The sequence below is a fragment of the Capronia coronata genome (assembly GCF_000585585.1).
Source record: "Capronia coronata CBS 617.96 chromosome Unknown acBCG-supercont1.3, whole genome shotgun sequence".
NCBI lineage: Eukaryota > Fungi > Ascomycota > Eurotiomycetes > Chaetothyriales > Herpotrichiellaceae > Capronia > Capronia coronata.
In genome coordinates this window covers 2,522,987-2,544,427 of record NW_006912895.1, presented here as the reverse complement: position 1 = coordinate 2,544,427, position 21,441 = coordinate 2,522,987, and the positions used below count along the sequence as shown (strand labels likewise).

The 21,441-nt window shown below is 51.3% G+C and overlaps 7 protein-coding genes across 7 annotated transcripts; 2 read left to right on the top strand and 5 right to left on the bottom strand.

Annotated features, from left to right (window-relative positions):
• Positions 1-1,678: 1,678 nt before the first annotated feature.
• Positions 1,679-3,972, bottom strand: A1O1_04216 (uncharacterized protein; the record flags this gene model as incomplete). The annotated part of the gene is made up of 2 exons (XM_007725113.1): positions 1,679-3,760; positions 3,955-3,972. The coding sequence occupies 2 exons, from the start codon at positions 3,970-3,972 to the stop codon at positions 1,679-1,681; spliced, it is 2,100 nt and encodes a 699-aa protein (XP_007723303.1).
• A 2,196-nt stretch (positions 3,973-6,168) lies between these two features.
• A1O1_04215 (uncharacterized protein) lies at positions 6,169-8,382 on the bottom strand (the record flags this gene model as incomplete). The annotated part of the gene is made up of 1 exon (XM_007725112.1): positions 6,169-8,382. One exon carries the CDS (start codon positions 8,380-8,382, stop codon positions 6,169-6,171), a length of 2,214 nt encoding a protein of 737 aa, XP_007723302.1.
• Positions 8,383-8,800: 418 nt separating this feature from the next.
• Positions 8,801-10,274, bottom strand: A1O1_04214 (uncharacterized protein; the record flags this gene model as incomplete). Its single annotated transcript, XM_007725111.1, has 3 exons — positions 8,801-9,017; positions 9,072-9,857; positions 9,907-10,274. The coding sequence occupies 3 exons, from the start codon at positions 10,272-10,274 to the stop codon at positions 8,801-8,803; spliced, it is 1,371 nt and encodes a 456-aa protein (XP_007723301.1).
• Positions 10,275-12,202: 1,928 nt separating this feature from the next.
• On the top strand, positions 12,203-13,828 carry A1O1_04213 (uncharacterized protein; the record flags this gene model as incomplete). Its single annotated transcript, XM_007725110.1, has 2 exons — positions 12,203-12,450; positions 12,508-13,828. 2 exons carry the CDS (start codon positions 12,203-12,205, stop codon positions 13,826-13,828), a joined length of 1,569 nt encoding a protein of 522 aa, XP_007723300.1.
• Positions 13,829-14,291: 463 nt separating this feature from the next.
• On the bottom strand, positions 14,292-15,227 carry A1O1_04212 (molybdenum cofactor biosynthesis protein C; the record flags this gene model as incomplete). The annotated part of the gene is made up of 1 exon (XM_007725109.1): positions 14,292-15,227. The coding sequence occupies one exon, from the start codon at positions 15,225-15,227 to the stop codon at positions 14,292-14,294; it is 936 nt and encodes a 311-aa protein (XP_007723299.1).
• Positions 15,228-15,956: 729 nt separating this feature from the next.
• On the bottom strand, positions 15,957-17,315 carry A1O1_04211 (uncharacterized protein; the record flags this gene model as incomplete). The annotated part of the gene is made up of 1 exon (XM_007725108.1): positions 15,957-17,315. One exon carries the CDS (start codon positions 17,313-17,315, stop codon positions 15,957-15,959), a length of 1,359 nt encoding a protein of 452 aa, XP_007723298.1.
• A 1,710-nt stretch (positions 17,316-19,025) lies between these two features.
• Positions 19,026-20,806, top strand: A1O1_04210 (uncharacterized protein; the record flags this gene model as incomplete). The annotated part of the gene is made up of 2 exons (XM_007725107.1): positions 19,026-19,977; positions 20,031-20,806. 2 exons carry the CDS (start codon positions 19,026-19,028, stop codon positions 20,804-20,806), a joined length of 1,728 nt encoding a protein of 575 aa, XP_007723297.1.
• Positions 20,807-21,441: the final 635 nt, after the last annotated feature.

The following is a 21,441-nucleotide window of genomic DNA, read 5'->3' as shown; positions in this document are numbered from 1 at the left end:
GTTGCCTCAAAAGAATGTGTAATACGCAGTTTCGCTTCGAGCAACAGCAAGTAAGGCAAGAACAGAGATGATGTGGCCTGGGATGGTTGACAATAATGAGATTGGTCGCATCGAGTTCGGTCCCTATGGCATGAAAAGAGTACCTAGGTAGTGAAGGTGGTGGACCAAATAAGTAACAAATATCCCAATTTTTATACTAAGGTGTGGTTTAACATCACAAGCTGAGGAAGGCTTCGAGTTATATAGATAGCATGCAGTCAAGGCCATGTGGGAACCAGATCCATGGTTTGATCAAATCCATCAAAAAGAGCCCTGACTCCTGCTGGTCATTATTGGACCTTTTATTTTCCATATAATGTGGAGGATATGATGGTGTAGGAGGTATACTCTTTTTCTATTAGACACTTTCTGCTATACCATGTAAGGTAGGCGGCGGCATTGGTGTGGCACTGCAGTGGTGGTGCCTACGTACTAACTTCAAGTTGGTTGCACTATATCTGCAGTGACTGCAAAATGACTGCAAGTGACTAGAATTTTTTAGGGTGACGTCACAAAGTTCCCACATGTCACAAATCACAGTATGGCACGTGCACCACAGCGAAAGAGCAAGGCCTTGAAGTAGACCTTACTACCCTATTCTTGTTTACTAGTAAAATAGTATCAATCTTTTAGTACCTCGGCTATATAGCAGTATAAATTTACTAATAAATTTACCACCAGAAAATCTATTAATAAGCTTGCTACACGTAAATTTATTAATAAACTTCCTACCAGTAAATTTACTGATTATAATCGTCCGTTAAGTATATATTATTTTTGAAATCACTGTTTACTGCTGAGATCCAGTGAAAGCTACTGGTAATGATTCGTATTTACTGGTAATGATCCCGAATGCCCGGCCGTGACGAGTCCTTCGCACTAACAACCACCACCACTACTAGGTAGTAATAAGTGGCCATTGCACCCTATAACTACAGCCCAGGGAGTCTAAGGCTGGGTGCCAGTGCCTATCAACCACTACACCGAACATCCTATTCCACAAGTATACCCCAGAGTTCACTATTATGGTTGCAAATCCTTCAATTCCTATCAATGCAGAGTAGATACCAGCCTTGATTCTTATCAAGGGACGAAAAGAATCGACGCCATCGGGCATCTATCCTCCTATTTGAATGAAAATAATGATTCCCTGCCGCCTCTTCTCAGTTTCTGCTGCATTCGCGTCCCATTACGCCCCATGTTCGTTTCCTCGTGATGATGTCCCCGGCCATTATAGATTCCGGAATAACGGTATACAAGATCACTCTACCAGAAATCACGAGGATGTTTGTCTGTTAGGACATGAAGTCAGGTAGATGTAGATAATTACTAGTATTTCCATTACAGCCTATTCGATTCAGAGCGAAGTTCAGAGCGAGTTCATGTGCATTCAAGTCGTCTAGTCGAGTACTATCCTTGCTGTCTCGTTTCTGTCCTGTCCTGTCCATCGTGCCGCCCCCAAGCTAAAGTCAATGTTCAGACATACCGTCCACTATGTTCGCCAAACGCCCACGCTCGCCAGCCAAAGTATGTTCGCCAAGCTCCAATTCCGATGTACAGCTTATAGCGTAGCAAAGCCAAAAAAAATGTCAAAGGGTTCAATCCCCCCTGAGCCCCAACATCGCATTCGTGGTGGGTGCTACTGGTATAGGGACTCTCTCCACAGTGGTCTGAGTTCCTCTGTCGTGATTATCGGGTCGTGTCTCTTGTGTCTGTGTCTGCCAGAATCGGTTCGACAAGGTCGGCGTTGGCATATTATGTGTGTCGTTGAAAGAGTCGTGAAGGTTTCAATAGGCAGTTTCCGTCTCCTTCGTCGGGCTTTGACGTTAGACGGCCATAGGAACTTGCGACAGTTCTTCGCGCCACAGTAACACCGCACCAGTTCTTCGTCGCCCTCCCCTTCCCCATCGCCGTCGCCCTTAGCGTCGGAATCGGGATCATGATGTATACTGTCTCGGCCTTCGTAGGAGATGCGGATCTCCACGCCGGCCTTGATATCCTGGATGGCGAAAAAGGCCAGGAGATAGACCCTCTTATCGCCTTTGTGCAGTTGCACCGGGAAGCATCGCGCGTTGGGATCGCAGCTATGATTGACGAACCGCATAGCTGAGCCGAAGTATTTCCCGTCCACGTGGTAGTGCTTGTCGTTAGGCGTCCCGAACCAATCCAGCGAATAGATGTAACTCGGCTCCTCCTCTTCCGCGGTATCTTCCCGCCGCCGGAGTTCCGCTTCGGTGATCACTTCGCCGAGGTACAATTCGATAAACTGGCCCTTGACAATGTCCTGCGACGAACGTACACCGAACCCGCACCGCGACGTCTCGAAGATCTCGAGCGGCACGGTGCGGCCTTTGCCGACGACTCGGTTCCAGCAGTCAGGTCCACAGGCGCATAGATCGTTACACTCGGTGACTTCGAAGTGGCTGATTCTTGGATCTGGGTTTAACTCGTTCGCGATGTATTTGTCAGAAAGTACAACTATCCCGTCAGGCCGTCGGACATAGGTACGGATCTGCTCGTGGTGCACACCCTTGCCAACCGCGTCCGGCACTGCTTTGGTGAAACACAGGCACGTCGATCGCTCGCAGTCCTTGCAGGAGCAGCCGACGTTTGTGCTCGCAGGGGCCATCTTGATGCCCTCCCCGATGATATAACGATCGGTGAACTGGAACTTTCCATTCAAACGTCTTTGATTGACATCGTTGGCAAACGTCAATGGCGGGACAATGTTCTCGTCGAACCGGCTTGTCAGTACGTCCCGCGCCGAGTCGGCAGGGTGTACCATTTCACCGAGCTGCAATCTCTGTAGAGAACTGACAAGAGAATTTCCAGTACTCAGGGGGGTGTCATATTGTGGAGCCTTCTTCTTTTTTTTCGAGGCAAGATTTCGCATTCGCTCGTGGTCATCTTCGACACTGAACAGCGGAGAGAAGCCAGTTTGCCCGAATACACGATGAACCTGCTCAGGCCTCTCTTTCGCTAGCTGGGTGCTCTGTCTGAGTTTTTGGAAAAGCTGTTTCCTCTCGGCTTTGAGTCCACCAAGAGGTATCCTAACTTCAATATTTGACTGAGACGAAGGGGTATTTCGCGGTGCAGGAGTAGTTCCAGACCGCAGCGGGATTTCCACAGATACCAACTTCTGGGAAGAGGATGATGGTCTCTGGGGAGATTCATTGTTTGGTCGGGAAGGGTTACTGGCGTGAGAATGCGGGTGGACTGGTTTGGTTAGAGGTTTGGTCCATGAATCTAGTGGCCTAGATGGCCCCGACGGTTCATGTCGTCGTAGCTGACTACCTCCTGGCGGATTCCTGCGTATGTCGTGATTCTTAGAGATAGAGGGAGTTTCGGAGCGGGCTGCCTCCCTGGCCGCGGTGATCCTTTCCAGTAACGGGCTTGCCGCCTTTCGCGAGAGTCCATTTTGCTGGGAGGGTGATCTTTCACGTTTAGGTTCAAGAGCTAGCTCATCCCTGGACAAGCCCGGGTATGAGAACTTTGAAAGTGGTCCCCAAGGGGATCTCTTAATCTGCTGGGACTGTTTCTCTGAAGACACACCGTTCGACGTGACATCTGATGGACTTGGGGTCACGACGAGGCGTGATTGGGTCAACGGTCCGCCCCGGGTAGGGTCACGGGTCCCATTGGTTGCATCTCTCGACCAGCCATTCAAGATTGGCGTTTGAGATTTTTGTCTTTTGGCAGGTGGTAGAAATGGTGGAGGGTCCTGCAGTAAAAGTCAGCCAAATGTTAAGAAAGAGTTGAGTTGTGGGCGTGGGTGAAATTTGGGATTGGAGGGGTGTGAAACCAAAGAGTGGCTGGCAGCAGTGAATAATAGGGGAGGAAACGCACTTCATCATCATCTGAAATCTCTATGACCAGTGACCCAGGAGGCGGCTAGGATCAAATCAGCAGACATACTCGAGCAGTACAGTGCATAATCACAGGGCCGAAGTGCCGTATCACTTGACAAACAGTCAATAAGTAAAGGGGAGTGTAGTCTCGAGACTCGTTTCTCCGGCAGGCGGAACACGGTCTGAGGTACCTCTCTCTCTGCTCAAGACGCGACTAACTACACGAGAAGCAGCTGGTTTAACCCGCTAAAAACAGAAATCATGCCATAAGGACAAAGCAAACAAAATCAATCGATCTCAAACCGAAAATGATCCAGTCCTTTGACTGCACCATTCCGAACGAACTTACCGCTTGTTTGCGCTTGATCGGACCCTGCGCCGAAGCCGCCATCGCGACTCCTGCTGGAGCGCGCACAAAACCCTATTAGATCGACATCCGAAAAACCATCAATTCGTGTTATTCGTTTAAATTAGAGACTTAATCTGCTAATTTAATGTCTTTTCCAAGTCGTGGTGGAAAGTTAAAGGTGGGAGAGGTGATGCTATGTTGATTTAATTGAAAAGGAAGGAGAGAAGCTGCGTGTCACGAATCGTTCCTCGGGGTCACGATATCGATCAGGGTTTCCTGATATGTGGGAAGGTAGGAGGACAGTATTCCAGGGCACAAGGGTAAGTCAGAACGAAAGCTATCAACGCGATGGTAGCGTCTAGCTTGTGAACGAAGTTGACTACGAGAGAACTATGAAGTGCTATGAGAGATGGAAGACTATATAGACATAAGAGACTCGTAGTGCTCAGCGTGCTCAGTGTGCTCAGCGTGCGCTCAGTGTGCTCAGTCACTGATCAAGACTGATCACTCTGATCAGGACTGATCACAGTGATCACATCACGTGACCTGGCCTGAAGTTCCACGTGATATTTCCTCGGCAATCCTGCCTCTTCCTTGTTTATTGGTTCCTGTTGGATCTCATGCCACGCCTGTCTCTGCATGAATCCTAACACTGCGTTTTATACTGACACGCTAAATTTCATGTCACGAGCTCAGGCTGTCGATCTGCCGAGGCGCTAAACTACTTTTAGCCGCAGTTAGCTGTTATCAGTTCCGAGCCACTGATTGGACGCTATAAATAGTTATTTTTATCATTAACTAGGTAGGGTATTTAATAGATATGTTGTAACTATAGGCATATATTATAGGGACAGTAAGATTCTCTTACTAGAAGCACTTATGATATCTGAAAATATTCAATTTCGAAAGGGTGCTGCGGGTGTCAGCCTTCCTCCAGTCTTTAACCTCCTTGCATTGCTATAGACTTCCGATATTTCTCCTGGGTTCGTTCTGCCATATGATACATGGTCTATTATTAGTAAGGTTTTCAATAATTCAAGGAGACCATTTAAGATGTCCTGGTCACTGCATTTGTGGCAGATCAGGTTTGGTTTGGTTTGGTTGGAACTCGAGGTTAAGCCCGGGAGCGGGCCATGGCGCAGTGGAGAGTCCCGAGCGTCGCCTGGCAGTGCCCAGGGTGTGCCTCCCAAGCCCACAGTACCGCCTACCGGTGCCTCTCTTAGTAGTAACGCGGAGTGTGAAAGTGTCCGCAGCTGATCCGTGAAACCTACAACAAACAACTGTCAACTGTACGGATGGTAGATATGAATGCCTTCCCTCTGTTCGTCTGCTATCAAGCTTCAACCCACTGGGTGACCTTTTGAGTTCCTCAACGCTGTTAAGAACACTGGTAAGTGTGAGGAAGATCCCCAGCATTGCGAGGCCCCAAGGCCTCAACTGACTTTTGCGGATAGTATGTGGTCCGAAAGACCCTTCCCCTCTACCACTTCCATCTCATCTCGTTGAACGATCTCTATTTCCTGCTTTCATAAGGGTGGCCTTGCCGACGACAAGCTTACTACGAGTGCTCACTTGCTCCTTCTGCGTGTTAGGCGATCTCCTACAGCCAGCCGCCTTGATCCATCTTGACCTTGAGAATCCTCCCCTCCGAAGAGCCTCATTTACACCCCAGTCAGCCACCATACAGGACTCCTCACACCCTCTGAACATTGCAGGTGGAAGCTGGAATCTCAAGATAGCATAAAATTACAGAATGCTCGCTATTTCTGATGCTGATGCTGATGCGGGAAGGAAGTATGGTGTCTGCGGATCTCAGAATCGGCAGCAGCGCCAACGTTAGATCTCGTTGTCGGTCCCAAACGCGCAATCTAGGACGTAACCGTACCGTGGCCGTACCCAGTTCTCGCCAGGCTCTTGTAAGCAAAGATTTGACTAGGCGATCTCATCGGCATCTGGATCGTCGTCATCAAACCCCATCCCTTCCTCACCCTCCATTTCATCCTCCAACCCTCCCACAAGATACTTCTCGCCCTTGCCCTCGGTGCCATCCGCGACGACGTTGCCGTCTTGCACCTCACAGCCCACCAGCGAGCACTTGTTTCCCACCTTGGCCTTCTTGCCCACCACCGTGTTGGTCAAAACACATTTGTCGCCGATAGTAACGCCATCCATGATCACGCACCCAGTGATCCTGGTGCCGGTCCCAATCGCCACAGATGCACCGATCACGCTAGACTTGATTACGCACTGCGTCGCGATCGTACCATTGCTGTCGATAAGCGTGTCGGCACGCGAGATGGTCACGCGCGGCGCGATCGTCGTAGTTGCGTGTATTTTGGACTGGTGTGCGAATGGAGACACCGGTATTCTGGCGGCTAAAGATTCTTCTATGGCTGGCAGCTTCGCAAGAGAAAGGGAAACGGACAGGAGAAGTGGTGTGGTGTCGACTCTGCGCACCAGCGGCGCGTCAGGCGCGGATGGGAGGATGTAAGACAAAATGGGAGGGACGAGAGGTATCGGTCCTGCTTCCTCCCCCGCTTGAGACTCTTCAGATGGGGAAAGGATGCTGTCTTCTGCGTCGGCGTGAACTCTCGATGCAAGTCTGGCGGTGCGTACCGTGGGCGGCGACTCGGATACTGGTTGTGCGGTAATTTGTGTGCTGCTGAGCGATAGCAAATCGATTTCCTCCTCGATCGGCCGCTCATGGGAAAGGAGTTCACTCCGTTCTAGAGAGTTCTTCTGGGAGAAAATCTTTCTCGCGCCAAACCGAGCTCGGTAGGAAGGCTTGCGCCATTCAGCTTTCGCCCAAGTGCCCACAAGATCTTCGCTAACGGATTCAAAATCCTCGTTCAGCTTCGCGAAATCCTTGACCCAATAAGGGAAGAGGTAAATATGAGAGTCTCGGTATCTGGTCATGCACTTGATCGCGCCATGTTTCCGGAGGAGAGACTGTCGAATCTTCCACGATTTGTTCTCCTCGCAATGATCCCAAAGCTCGGACATGGGCATCGTCCAGACAAGTTTGCGAAGGATTCCTTGTGTTTGCGAGGATGCAGTTTTCGAAAGCGGTATGTCGTGTTCGGGGTCGACTTTGGTGGTGCACATAAAGTCGCATTCCTCGCCTTTGACGCTCTCCTCTCGGTCAACGGTATTGTACCATATTGACAGACCACCACGTCGTCCTCGACGTTCGCCTCCAAGCGCTAGAAGCTCGTTTCTAGATGTATCATTGTCTAGACCTGTGCTACTACCGATTCCACCTGGTCCTCCCAGCCTCGTTAGATAGGTCTCGAGGAAGGCATCTCCCGAGACAGCACAGATGAGATCGCAGGGTAGAACAAGGAAATCGGACTTGATGTTAGCTTGTACCTCTGGTAATCTGAGGAGCTCCGCAGTCGGCGTCGTAAATTCCAGTTCCTCGGGAGCTAGCAGGTCAGGAGTTGGCGACGGTAGAGAAGTCAAGTATGGATTCTGTGCGAGGGCGGCAGCTATTGAACCCTTTGACGTTGGGGGAGTGATAAGAGTGATGTCTGTCACGCCCATTCGATAGCACCAATCCAGGACATACCAGACCATAGGCCGATTGGCGACTTCAACCAAGGCCTTGGGATATTCTGCCGGGACACTGGTGAAGGTGCTGAGTCCAATACCAGGACCACATAAAATCAGAGCCTGAAATCCTGTCTGAGGCATCCTGCTGTTCCTCGAGCGGAGATTTCGTCGCAGCCTGGTCGAGATGATTGGGTCAGATATAGGCGTGCGTCGTTGTGACTCATACACCGGCGGCCAGCGTGAGAAAGCGAGATTACGCAAGGGAGAAGACCCCCTATGCTCGGATCGCGCGTCTAACTCCTGCTCCGGCTCGACGGTGGGGGATCGATACAAAGATGGCGGCACGGGCTGATATGGAGGAGTCGCTCCTAATACGCCGGTTCGCGATCGAACCAGAGCCGAAAGGCGCAAAAACTGGATGCGTGGGTTGAGGGACTGTCGGGGGCGAGTGTGGCCTGCGCTACCCGTCTTCTGGTTTTGTTGAAGGTCGTTGGCGAAGGTATCAATGCCGTCAACGTCCTTTAGAAGACTGATAGGATTTTCTGCCTCAGTTGTGAAGCGAGTCTGCATGTAGATGAAGGAATTTGTTTCCATCCTGGCGAGAATTGCGGGTCTGACAAGGTTGATGTCAGGCTTGGCACCGTTTGGTAGAGCCTGACGCGCAGACGCACGCGCAGGCGGCGGCGACGACGACGACTACAATCACAACGACAGCGACAACCACGAGAAAACATCATAATCTGGGCCACCTTCAACTGATACTGGATATTCATGTTTTGATGCGGCCATCTCGCCGTCTCATTTATTTCCTGGATGTTGCGCACGCTGTTCGCGCACGCTCAATGCCGCGTGAAGCTACCTGACATGTTGTAGCTAATTGGTGCTGTGTATGCGCCACTCATTGGTGACCACCATTGACACTGACAGGAAATCTTGAATGCCTCACCCAGCAGACAGGAGTGACCTGACGCTGACTCTCGTCACCTCCCGCATAAAGGTACACACGTTGGCTTTAATTCTCCAATTGCGCCTCAAGTTGACCTTGTGCTGGTGTCTTGCCTGGCTTCTGTCCTTCTTCTTCTTCTCCGTCCTCGCTTGGCTTGTCCTTCTCCCAGGCTCGTGCGAATACTGCATTCAATGCGTCTTGAAAGATGTGGCAGTTGTAGTCGATCAAGCCCTTTTTGTCTTTGGCTTCATCGTTCTTGATAACCGTAACAAGGCAGAGGTACCTGCGATGGGTCAGTACTGAAACTGGAGCTGGAACCGAAAGTGTCAGTGCTTACTGGTTCATCTCTTTGAGGTAGATCATCGTTCCATCGTGGATAGTCACAGACGACTCGGCTTCCTGCATCTGCTCTCCAAGGACCTTTCCGTGGGTGCGGTCGTATCCGTAGATATCGGTGATGTCGACGATGACATCAATGTAGTCGGAGCACATCTCGTACACTTCCATGTCGATGGGTCTAGTGTCACTTGCGACGTAGATCTTGCTCCAGATATCGAACAGGTATGCTTTCGCCATCCCACAGCTGTTGACCAGAATGTTCAACAGGTTCTCCAGAGTGTCGAGCTGAGGGATTAGCTTCTGAATGACCTTGCTGAAAGCCTCAAAGATGGAGTAGTCGTAGATCGACGTCAAATGGTAGCTGACATTGGGGTTGATGTAGCCTGCATCGCTCAGTTCATCACCCACTCTCTGCACAATGTCCTGGTAGATATCGGAGCGGAATTCTTCATTGAGACTATCAATCTTGTGAATGAACACCTCGACGTTGATGTGCGGGAACGTGGTCTGAAGATTGAGAATGGTGGTTGTCAAACGGTTCAGGGAGTCAGAATAGTCATCTTGCGCGTCGATCACCCAAACTAGTGCGCCGATCTCAGAGAAGATCTCGGTGGTGTCGAAGGTGGGATCGAAGTAGTCGAGTTGTCCAGGGAAGTCCCAGACCTGGAAATCCATGAATGAGCGCATCGAGTCCTTCTGGATTTGAGTTGTAGATTCAAGGAAAAGGGTTTCTTGAGGAGGCATCTTGTGGAACACGACGCTGGTAATGGATGACTTGCCACTCCTGAGACTTGTTAGAGATGGCCTTGACAGGCGAGAAAGTTCATTCTTACCTCCGCTGCCCCATAAGGAGCAAGCGAGGCTTGTTCTGGCGCAACTTGCGGTCCATCATGGCATCCGATGGAGAGTGCTCAAAGAATCCTGAAGTGGGAGGAGCGTGAGATGAGGAGGATTGAGAAAGAGATGGGCGGTTCGAGTAGTCTGCGGTCAGCGCCCGCTCCTCATCTTCTGGAGTTTTGAGGTATGGTCTGATATCAGCGGCGTTAGTCTTTGGTGGTTCAACATAGTCAAATACGGCAGGAAACTGGGTATCGCGATTGCGCTCTGCGTTAAGGCTAGCCACCTTCAGCCGCTCTTCGAGGCTGTCTGTGGTACAACTGTCACCAGCAGTACTGGCCGCGTCTGCGTCTTTGTGCTCCATGCTTTGAGGGTTTGGGCGTTGAAGATCGCGTGATGTAGAAAAAGAAGGTCGCGAGATGAAACCTGCATGAGGAAAGAACGACAGACATGGCGCGTAATTCATTGCTGGCATGGGAGGACTTCAAAAGCACAAGTCTAAGCTGCAAGATTGACTGCCTGATGGTCCTGTCGCCCTCCTCATGTCTTTCTGGCTGGACAAACATCATCAACAAAAAGGATATCACTTACAGTAGATTGTATTTCCATCAGTTGTGCTTTGCTCCCTGTTCTTCAGTTTGACCACGGCGGCCTCCAGGAAAGAAGAACCCCCTATCGAGATCTTTTTTTATGGCCGGAGAGGTGATAAGCACTGGGTTGATGCTTCAGGTGGCGAAGACAAAATGCTGGAAGTGTCCGGTCCTAAGATGTCAGGTGTTATCTGGCGTCGTAATCCAAATCGCACTATAAGCAAGCACGCAGATATCTCAGACTGTCCTCAAAATCCAGCCTTTGTCCCGATCCTTGTGCCGGTCCCTCTGTTCAGTGTGACTGCGTGCCGTTGGATTGTAGTACTTTACGTAGTAGGAGGCCTCCCATCTGTGAGTGGGACGAGGTCCGAGTCCAGCATCGGGGCTGGATTTATGTTTTCCCGCATCTAAACGCTAGTCTACGGCGACGCAAACAGACTGCGGACGACAGGCGGGTTAGAAAAGGGAAAATGGTTGGCACAGTCGCAACCGCAGCCGCCGTCGCCAATTTGTGGTGTAGGAAGATTACTCGGAATGAATTTCCTACATACACATAAGGTAACATTGTTCTTTGGCATGAACAGCAGCCCTTGCCGGGATTGTTGCTGACTCAAACTGATGCTTACATCTCCTCAGGTTTACCAGCCTCAGCACTACCTCTGTCCTGCCCGAAGCAAATCCCGTAACGAGGACCAGAACGCTTGATGGAGTCCTAGACCCATCTGGTGCCCGCGAAGGGAATGAGGACCAGAGATATGACCGATTTGGCATAAGTAGACGGCGGAAGCGGCCGCCCCTGTCATCCATCAGGCGAAGCTGGTCCATGTCAAGAAATATTGTTCGTGCGCATTAATACAGAGTCCGATCGCTTTGGGGAATGTGGACCTTCATGAAGGCTGTCATTGCAACCACATTATCGCATTCTACCTTCTCGTCCCGTGCGTCAAGGTTCTTCTTCATCGTCTCGACAAATCCTTACAACGAGCACATCCTCATTGTTCTGCAACGGGACCTCCATCCAGTCATTTTGCGAACCCAAGCGGGAGTCCCAAGCCTTGTGGCGTCTCACTCAGAGCTCGTTACGGCATCCTATCCGCAATATCCGTTGTTCCAGTCGAGTTTCTCTTTCGCTCCTTCTTGCAACTCCGGTCATCAAAATTGGCCACGCATTGATCGCGCTTATCGCCCTTCCGTATCCTACCGACTCCTGAACGCTGTTCAATCCGTGTGCTCGGGTCAAGAGATTGAATTCTGAAGGAACCTTCCGTCTGACATGATGATGCATTTCATGTGGCGCTGAGGCTGACCGCCCTCGCTTCCCCTGGTCCCATTTTCCTTGCGGCTGCGGGTTTCCGCTCCGTATATTTTGCCCATTGTTATATATAACTCGGTGGGCAAGAAGAGTTCTGTAGCACTTTCTGTCGTACCGTGCTCATGTCCAGACCTTGTGCCACCGCCATATCGCTGGCTATACGCATTGGCCTGTGAGATTTCACAATTCCTGGCCATGGAGGCCCCATTGTTCGCGCAGCCTTGTCGGCTGTTGAATCTACCAAACGAACTCAAATTCCATATAGTTGATTACGTGGGTCACCGAGCGAACCATGTGAGGCGAATGTGCTGATGATGGTTCATTCAGCTTGACGAGCGGAGGGACCTCTACAATCTTTCTAGAACTTGTCGCGTTCTCGAGGACAAGGTTATGACTCGACTCTACCACAGTATAGACTGCGATTTCCCTCGACCGGTCGACTCTGGGAAGCCTGGATCAGCTCCATTCCGCCACCCGGTCACTCAGAGCGTTCGGCAACTCACCATCACAAATACTTTGTCCAACAAGAGGAAGTCAACATACAACCGTAGGAGTGGAGCGCCCGACGCGGTCTCGGCCAACGGCTTTGTGGAAGAGATATTGGACAAGGTCCCTGCTGGCAGATTGACGGCTTTTGCGTGAGTATTGCCGATTACCACTACTCTCTGATTTGGCCCTCCACTAACATATAGCAGGTTTCTGCATCAAGCGCCATTAATTCCCAAAGTTCTCGACCTGCTAGTCCAGCGACATGAGAAAACGCTCCAGCATTTGCGTGTCGGCGAGTTCGATTCTTGGAAGGGGGATACGCCTATCCCGAAAAGCCTGACGGGCTTCGAATGTAGGACGGTCGGCGAAGGCGAAGGGATCGAGAAGATCATAGCCGAGAACAAGAAGACGTTACAGAAACTGAAATTGGGACAAGAGAGGCATTTGATTGACAAATACCAACAGGCACGAGCGGATGGTCTGGACCAGATTCCTCAACCAAGGGATAGTTTATTTATGGCTGCTCTTCACCTCGAGGACTTCATCAGCCTGCAGGAATTGTCTCTACATGGTTTGAACGTTGCCAGACTCCGACCAGCATCTGTGCCTGAGGCTCTAGTCTTTTGCAGACTTGACCGGCTGACCTTAGAATCTTGTCCCGGCAGCGCAGAGTTCTTGGACTTGATTGCCAACACCTTCGACTGGACATTGCACTCCTCTGAGGGTCCTCAAACCCCACGCGTCACGCCTTCCCTGAAGCATTTCCTATTCCGGCACGAGAACCCGACCGTCGCGATCAAGAATTCGATCATCCGCTTCGTCAACTCCTTCAACGGCCTGCATACTCTATCCCTGCTCTTCGAGAACGGCGCGATCCTCGAGCCACCGTCGACTTTCATCGCAAACCACGGCCCAACAATGCACACACTCGTCCTCGAATCCCGAATTCAACCTCGCGAGCACTTGGGCCTGGACACGTCACGTCCGTTCGGCGCCGGCGGGTACAGCCAGGAGCTATGGGTAGAATCCATCAACGACATCGCGCGGCTGTGCCCCAATCTAGTCGAGCTGGGCATGGGTTTCCCCTGGAACGACGAGATCGTGCGGCTACGCAAGACTGCCCTTCCTGCCCTGCAACACCTCAAAACCATCCACATCCGCAACTTCCCCGAGAACCACGTCTTCAGTCAGCTGGGCGACTACAGTATCAAGGAGTATGCCACCAAGTTCATCGAATGGGTCTTTCCCGCCCTCGTGGGCGGAAGCCGGCCCAGTCTAGACCAGCTCGCCATTGGTCCGACACTGTACGAGAGCCGGTGGAAGGTGCTGCCCTCGTCTTCTCCGGGGATTGCGCTGAGGCGCCAGCCGCCCGAGTTCTTGCGCACACACTATTTCTGTCTCGATTGGGCGAAGACGCGGTTCGGGCGGTGGAGCCCGCTCATCACGCCTGTCTCGGAGAAATTCATGGAGGAATTGGCCGGGACAAGGCCTCTAGGAGGAGTGTACGAACAAGTTTGGCTGAGATGAAAGACTGCTTTCTTTTTCTTTTGGCTTTAGGTGCATTCAATGGTAGACGCATTCGTATAGATGGCTTTGCATGGTTGTTGCGCTGGACGGAAATATAGAAGATACCCTGGATAGATGAACGCTTGAGGTAAACCGGTGTCTGGGAGTTGGATACCATTTGCTTTGATCTTGCTTCAAGTTGATTGGACAATATATTCGAGACATTTCTCATCAGGTTCTGCCTGTCTAGCAAATATGAGCTCTGACAGCATATGGATATATACATAAGTTTGGCTGAGATATTCTCTTCCTCTCCGCACACTTCCTTCCATGATCATGTTGACATTGGTGCTGGGAGATGGATCATATCTCTAACCGAGCGCCGGCGGCCAAACAACCTTTGGCGTGCGTCAATGTACCAGCTGTCCGGCCGTCAGCGGTGAGCCTTTCCAGCCTCGTCTGATCGACTTGCAGACATCAGAGGCTAAGATTTGCCTGGTCCGCTCTCCGATCGATCTGGCAACGCCTCTCCGACCCGCTGTGACCCACGGGCCGCCAGGTTGCGAGCGAGGCGCTCTCTTCTACTGGCTCGAAAATCATCGGCGGAAACGGAGCCCCGTTTCGCATCCGTGTTATTGGCATCGACACCATCAGGTATGGTCGCAATGCCCGTCGGGTCGGAATCCAAGCCTTCTAGCATACCGTTATCGTCAGCGGTAGCCGACTGCTGAGCTCGGATTCTGTCCCGAATCTCCTTGTCCTTGAGAGCTTGATGCTGCCTCTCCAGGTCCTTCTCTTTTTCTTTCTCTTCGTTGACTTCGGGGGCCTTGACGATCTTGTTCGAATGGTAATCCCATGCCCAGTCTCCTGATTTGCCGCCGCTTTTGGCGATCACGCGCGTCTCCGTCAGGACCATTGACTTGTCCACGGCCTTGAGCATGTCATACATGGTCAGCCCTGCAATGGACGCGGCGGTAATAGCTTCCATTTCGACGCCGGTCTTGCCTTCGCAACTCACCGTCGCCGTAATCAAGACTCCACCTTGCAAGGGCCGTGCGTTTTCGTCCAGACCTAGGCCTTTCTTCGTGAGAGGATATGGCAGCTTGTTACCGACAAAAGGCTCCAGCCGCACGGAGGCGGCGGTGATGCCGAGTCCCGGATGTGCAAGGGGAATAAGGTCGGAGGTCTTCTTGGCAGCTTGGATGCCAGCAATCCTAGCCACAGAAAGCGCGTCGCCCTTCCGAAGCCGCGCCGCGAGCAACGCACTATAGGTCTCCGGCCGCGAGAAGAGAAGCAAGGAGGTGGCAGTTGCAGAGCGTGCAGTGGGCGTTTTGCCCGCGATAGAAACCATGTGCACTTCCCCAGTCGAGGTCAGGTGGGTGAGTGTCGGAGGCTGGTCCTTGGTTGGAGAGGGATTCATTGTTGGTGACGGGGAGGAATCATCCGCGCCGGGGTCTCGAGATTTGGTTGACTGCTTCCTCCTGAGTGACCAGCTAGGGAAAAAAGACTGGTTGACATCAGAATGCATCGCGCTATGTCGTAAAGACCTTCTTGTTACGATATCTCGTGTTAGATAGCGGGCGTACTGGGCTGGGCTGCCTCCCGTGCCTGACTCAACTCGCTGCCGACTTTCCTGCCATGAGCGGGCCGCGGTTGCTGGGATGGTTTTTGGTTTCTTCGACGGCACCCTTCGAAAGAGGGACTGTCCGAGTTGGATCCGAAAGGAGCTGTGGCGAAGGTGTGGTCGTGTGGCATTTGACTGGCTGTGCAAGTGACGCACGACCGACCGAGGAGAAGGCAGATTGGAGATACTGCGTACTTGTGACCATAGATTTGGCGAATGGGCCCGCTGTAACAAATGCACAGGGACCACAGACTGGAGGAACGCGCTGGCATTGACGGGTGAACGAGCGCCTGGGAATCTGCAAGGCCCAGCCGACGTATGTACATTAAGCACGGTGTCATCTATCCAACGTACGAATGTCAGCAAGGCCACTGACAAAAGAATCGTGCAAGAAAAACCGGGGCTCGATGCTTCATGAAGTTGGGTTTATATTGGGTATAGATACATTTTCGTGAGATCTGGAGGTCCTCGTTCCAACTTTTCATATATCCATAAATGCGTAACAAAGGGGAAAGATATCATGGCTTACCCACCGATCAGGATCATTGGTCTGTTCTTCATGTTTTCAAGCTCGCCCATACCAGCGTGCTTCTCCTTCTTTCGCTTGACAGCCATGCCAATCACATCCAGCAGTTTGGCTTCCGTATCGGAGACAGCTAGATTGCCGGTGCTGCCAGCGATGGTTCCGCGTCGACCCAGTTCAAACTGTTTGATTGCTTCCATGGCCTCGACGTCAATGGGATTGCCGTCGTTTGACTCGCGCAGGATATCGCGAAGGGAGACTTCAGCGTTGCCAAACAGACAGACCTTGAGATTGCCATCTCCAGTAATCCTAAGTCGGTTGCATGTACCGCAGAAGTTGTGCGTCATGCTGGTAATGAAGCCCATTCTTCCAACAAAACCTGGGACTTGATAAGTCTTGCTGGTGTCGTTCTTGTGACCTTGGACCTTCTGCACGTCGGGATATTTTTCCCGGATGAGAGCGAGCATCTCCCCGAAACTGATCATCTTTTTCTCTGACCATTTATTCCCGTCGAATGGCATGTACTCAATAAACCGGACTTCGATATCCTGTTCTCGACCGAGCTCGACGAATGGGACTATCTCGCGCTCATTCAAACCACGCATAACCACGCAATTAATTTTAAGCTTGATTTTAGCTCCCAGTTTGTTCATTTCCAGGATGCGGTTGATGGATTTCATGACCGCATCATGGCCATTCCTTCGCGTCATGATGGTGAACTGATAGGGATCCAATGTATCCAGGCTCAGATTAACGCCCGTTAAACCTGACTCTACCATCGAGTCGAGCTTGCGATGTAGTGATATGCCATTTGTGGTAAGGCATAGCTCCTTTAGACCATTGTTCCTCAACTTTCCGATTTGATGCATCAAATCAACGATATCTTTTCTTATTGTCGGTTCACCGCCAGTCAACCGAATCTTATCCACGCCCTGATTCACAAACAATTCTGCTAGATAAACAATTTCCGGGGTAGTCAGCAGCCGAGCCGAGGGTGACAGTGGTACACCTTCTTCGGGCATGCAATAGAGGCACCGCAGGTTACATCGTTCGGTGACAGATATGCGCAAGTAGTTATGCTGTCTGGAATAATTGTCGGTCAGGAAGGAGGAAAACGGGCGTGGCTCGGTCTCGTTCCGCAGTTTGTCAAGTCGAGATTGCTCGGCGCCAGACTGCGAGGACGGTCGCACAGTATGGGCCTGCCATTGGGGACCGTCAGAGTCGCTTGGTCGCGGGGCCGAGCTCGCGGTAGTAGAGATCTGACGCTGAGGATAGCGACTGGGCTTGGTGTGGCGAAAAGATTGTGGTCTCGTTTGGCGCAAGATGGACGCAATCATTTGCCTGAAGGAAGCCTCGGCCATGGTGAACGGGAATAGTATTCAGTGAGAGAGTGTGGCATTGGCGTAGTTAGGTAGAGAAGAAAGGCTTATATACTATACGTATTGCTTATCATGGATCATAGTGCAGAACAGCAAAAGGGTAAAAGATGAGGCAGTGGATAAAGAAGCCGTCCATGGCTACCTAGGTCCCTTGTATTATTTGACAGGCGAGGCCGTTGGTCAGAGGGAAGTCCACGGGCTGCGTTGCGGCGTCCAGCTCCAACTTAGTAAGCGGAGAAATGCGAAATGTGCACCGCCACATGTGGCTACACCCGTGACTGTGGCTTGGGTCAAATTCACGTGTATCGTTCTTGCTGCAGTGTTCCCCTAATGAAAAATTGGACCTTGTGCACAGTGCACATTTATCCTCAGCCGTGTACACAATAATATCTAGTGCTTCAATAATATCTAGTGCTTCAATAATATGCTTTGATACATAAAAAGAGCAGAACTTGTAAAGCTGACAACGCAGGCTGACTGAGTGATAAAAGGCACAGAGCTGTTTAATAACCCGAACCACCCACTGCAATCTGCGCAAGTACTAGCTCTGTGCTCTTTGATTTTGATACTGACCGTTCTCGAGGCATGCCGCCGGGGCTCTACTTTCTATACCAGATCTTGGAACCAAAGCCGTAAGATGCGAAAAAAATACAACGCCATGGGAGGACAAATGGTGGAACCCGGGGTTCCATCTCTTTGAAACCTGCTCGACCTGGAGCGCCGGTAGGTACTACTACGTACTACTACGCACTAGATATCTGAGTACCTTAAGGTTGGGATAGTTTCATCCAGTGTTTCGTACGTAGCGTGGCCTTCGTTATGGCTGAAAGATATACCGCGACCAGATCTTCAGGCCCTGATGATCTGATCCTACACGAGTACGTACATCCATGAAGATGTCATGATGCTTTCTGGTCCGACCGTAGTGACTAAGGATTGGGGCTTACTATAGAGTCCCCATCTCGTTAAGTTGTCTGGTATTCCTGAGTATCAAGATTTTAGGCTGCATCTTTCGAAGTCACAGCCTGAGCCTTGCTACCGGCACCGATTGGTGAAGACGGCTCGGTTACGGCGAAATGGAGCTGCCGACATGCCGCGCTGCTTGTTTTCCAGTGCCAGACGCTTCAAGGTGAGTGGCTCATCAGGCCTAGGGCCCAATGCCCGGGGCTTTAGGTTGTTCTGACAGGCTGTTGCAAGCCTCAAAGTGCTAAGGGGCTAATAAGGAGGCCAACACCGGCACAGCCTCAGCACCCGCCCAATGACCCAATGAACCCAATTGCCCCCAAAATGCTACCTACCGTCATCCTAAGAATGCCTCGTTAGTGGGCAGTCAGTGCTCAACTTACGTCCGGACTGACACCCACACCACACCACACCACACCACTATCCATAGTACCCGAGTTCTCTCTGACCTGCTCTACCAGTGCCAACTTTCTCATCCCTTTGTTCCTCTCTATTCTCTCCTCCTTATCCCTTTCGTCTCCTTCACCTCACCATAATATCTCGATCGCCCCTTTGCACGTCTCAATTGACCTTCAACCCTCTCGAAGTCAAGAATCGCAGAGGTCAATTTGTTTGGGAACACCCATGATAGTAGATTCGGGTCTATATTAGGCAACATCCAAACTGCGCAGGCTGCCGGGCCGCGCACTATCACGACCACCACCACGACCACCACAGAAACCCTTCGGTATGAGTTATTCTGCCGCGCAGTCTACTATGACCCATCTCAATACCACCATGGACCCTGACTACGATTCTTTCCTCAATCTCGAGAATGACTTTACTCCTGCGTCGGCTTCCCCTCGCATCAAGTCAGTCCCGATGCTGACGCCTCAGTCTACGATCACAAATTCCGCCGCCACGTTTGCTTCGAGCTCGACTCCCCAAACCTTCCCCGGACCCAGTTTTCAATACGATGCTTATCATCAACAAACTGGTATCCCAGTCGGCGCACTAGCCAATACTTTCAACATCAATAAGGCGAACGGCTTATACTATCACGAAGGCAATGGAGGATTTATCATGCCCACGGAGACATTGAACATGCCATTGAGTAACCTCGACGACTTCGACTTCTCTCGCAATCCATCCGACATGGACTTTGAGGCCGATTCTCCGAACGACGTTCCGACCATGTTCACTGGCGATCACTCAGCCGGTCAAGCCCAATTTGTCAGCCCAACTACATTGTTGACCCAGAACAGCACGTCTACTCCTACCTCACGCATCTATCCTGGCATGCATAGCCAGCAGGCCGCCCTGGCAAAGGCCCAGGAGGCGCAGAGGAAGGAGCGAATGGCCCGTCAAGAGCAACAGCAACAGCAACAACGTCCGCATGGACAGAAGCCTCTGCCAGGTCCTATGCCTACCAAATCGCCACAGGTGAAGGATCCTTTGGTAGAAGAGAGTATCACAAAGGTGTTGAATCGCATGAGACAAGCCAGCGTCGCTTCCACAGCGGACGAGGAGAAGACCCCATCTTCCGGCACATCCAGCATGCCGCGTATCAAGAAGGATGAGGACGACATGGATGAAGACGAACGGCTCCTGGCTAGCGAGGAGGGGAAGAAACTCTCCAGCAAGGAACGCCGTCAGCTTCGAAACAAGGTTTCTGCTCGTGCGTTCCGTTCTCGCAGAAAAGGTAAGACGCGTTACCACCGATCGTTTGTGGCACCTTGCTAATCCGCATCGTAGAATACATTGGTCAGCTCGAAGGCGAAGTTGCCGCGAAAGTGCAGGAAGCCAACGATCTCCGTGCCCAGAACCAACAACTCCGGGAAGAGAACAACCGGCTCACCGACCTCACGCGCATGCTCCTGTCTTCTCAGGCCTTTGCAGGGTTCCTTCAAGAGCTTAGCCAGTCTGGCATGCCGCCACCCAACATTCACGGCAACAGCCAGCAGCAAAATCCTGTCCAGTCGCAGCCCCAACCTCAACCGACCAGGAAGGACTTTGGTGCTCATGAGGCAACGCACCATATGCACAACCCGCAACCTCAAGTCGGTATGGCTCTCATTCCGGATACCCCTGTCGACTTCAACTCGTTGCAATCCTCGACTTCTTGGATGACTCCTCTTCCCACCAATGACTTCCAGGTCTACGCCGTGACTGAATTGCCTGAGCCTCCGGTGCTGGACTTATCCGCTCTATCTGGGAAAGGAAGCCATAACAGCAGCACCTCGATACCCTCCAAAGATGTTCCGCAATTACACGATACCGCTCTATTTTTCGACAGCTGCCCGTCAGAACCGAACGCGCCACAGGTCGATGATTCGGTAGTCTTAGATCAGGAAGCTTTCACTTTGTACTTTGATTCAAGCGCCACTGTTTCCGACGACACTGCTCATACTGTTCCCCCATCAACGGAAGAGCTTTCAGAGGAAGAGTGTCTGGCGAGACTGAACAACTGGTGTTTTGCTCTTGATGAGGTCTGTAATAGGCTCGCTTACTTCACTTCACACATGGACTAAGATATTGGGGATGGGATTGAGAATTATCATGAGGCCGTGGTCGTGGTGACCCGGCGGTTGAGGCGTTTAATCCAGTGTCATCTGGGCTGCGCCTGTACAGGTCAGCACATAGTTGCAAGAATCATTCCTTTGAAGATCCTTTCATATATTAACGCTCCATCTCAATCGGTCAACAATAGTTTCCGTTAGGACAATAGACGCGTTTGGTGCAGAATTTGAATGCATTCATCTGGTGTTTGTGCCTCACCAATCAGTAGCCGGAAAAGTGCGTGACGCATATTGACTCCAATTGCGCAGTTGCAACTTTTTTTGTATAGTAAATAATAGACCGTTGCATAACCTAGAACCAGGCACCCTCCTAGACGCTCGTTGCTCGACTCATTTTCCTTCTTTTCTTGATCCAAACTGGACCGTACCTAGTCCGGTGTTTGGAAGCGACATTGAGCAATGAAATTGACTCCGAGTCCTTGCTCGTAACCCCAGTCGCCGTGGCTCCCTCCGCTTCTACCATTGTCTCACGACAGACTTTCCTGCCATTTGTCCAGCGTTCAGCGGTCGCAGACTCTCGAACCCGTCCTCTCTACTGTCTGTCCTGCCGTCAGGGTTCCCTCGTAAAACGTTTCTGCCGCGACTTG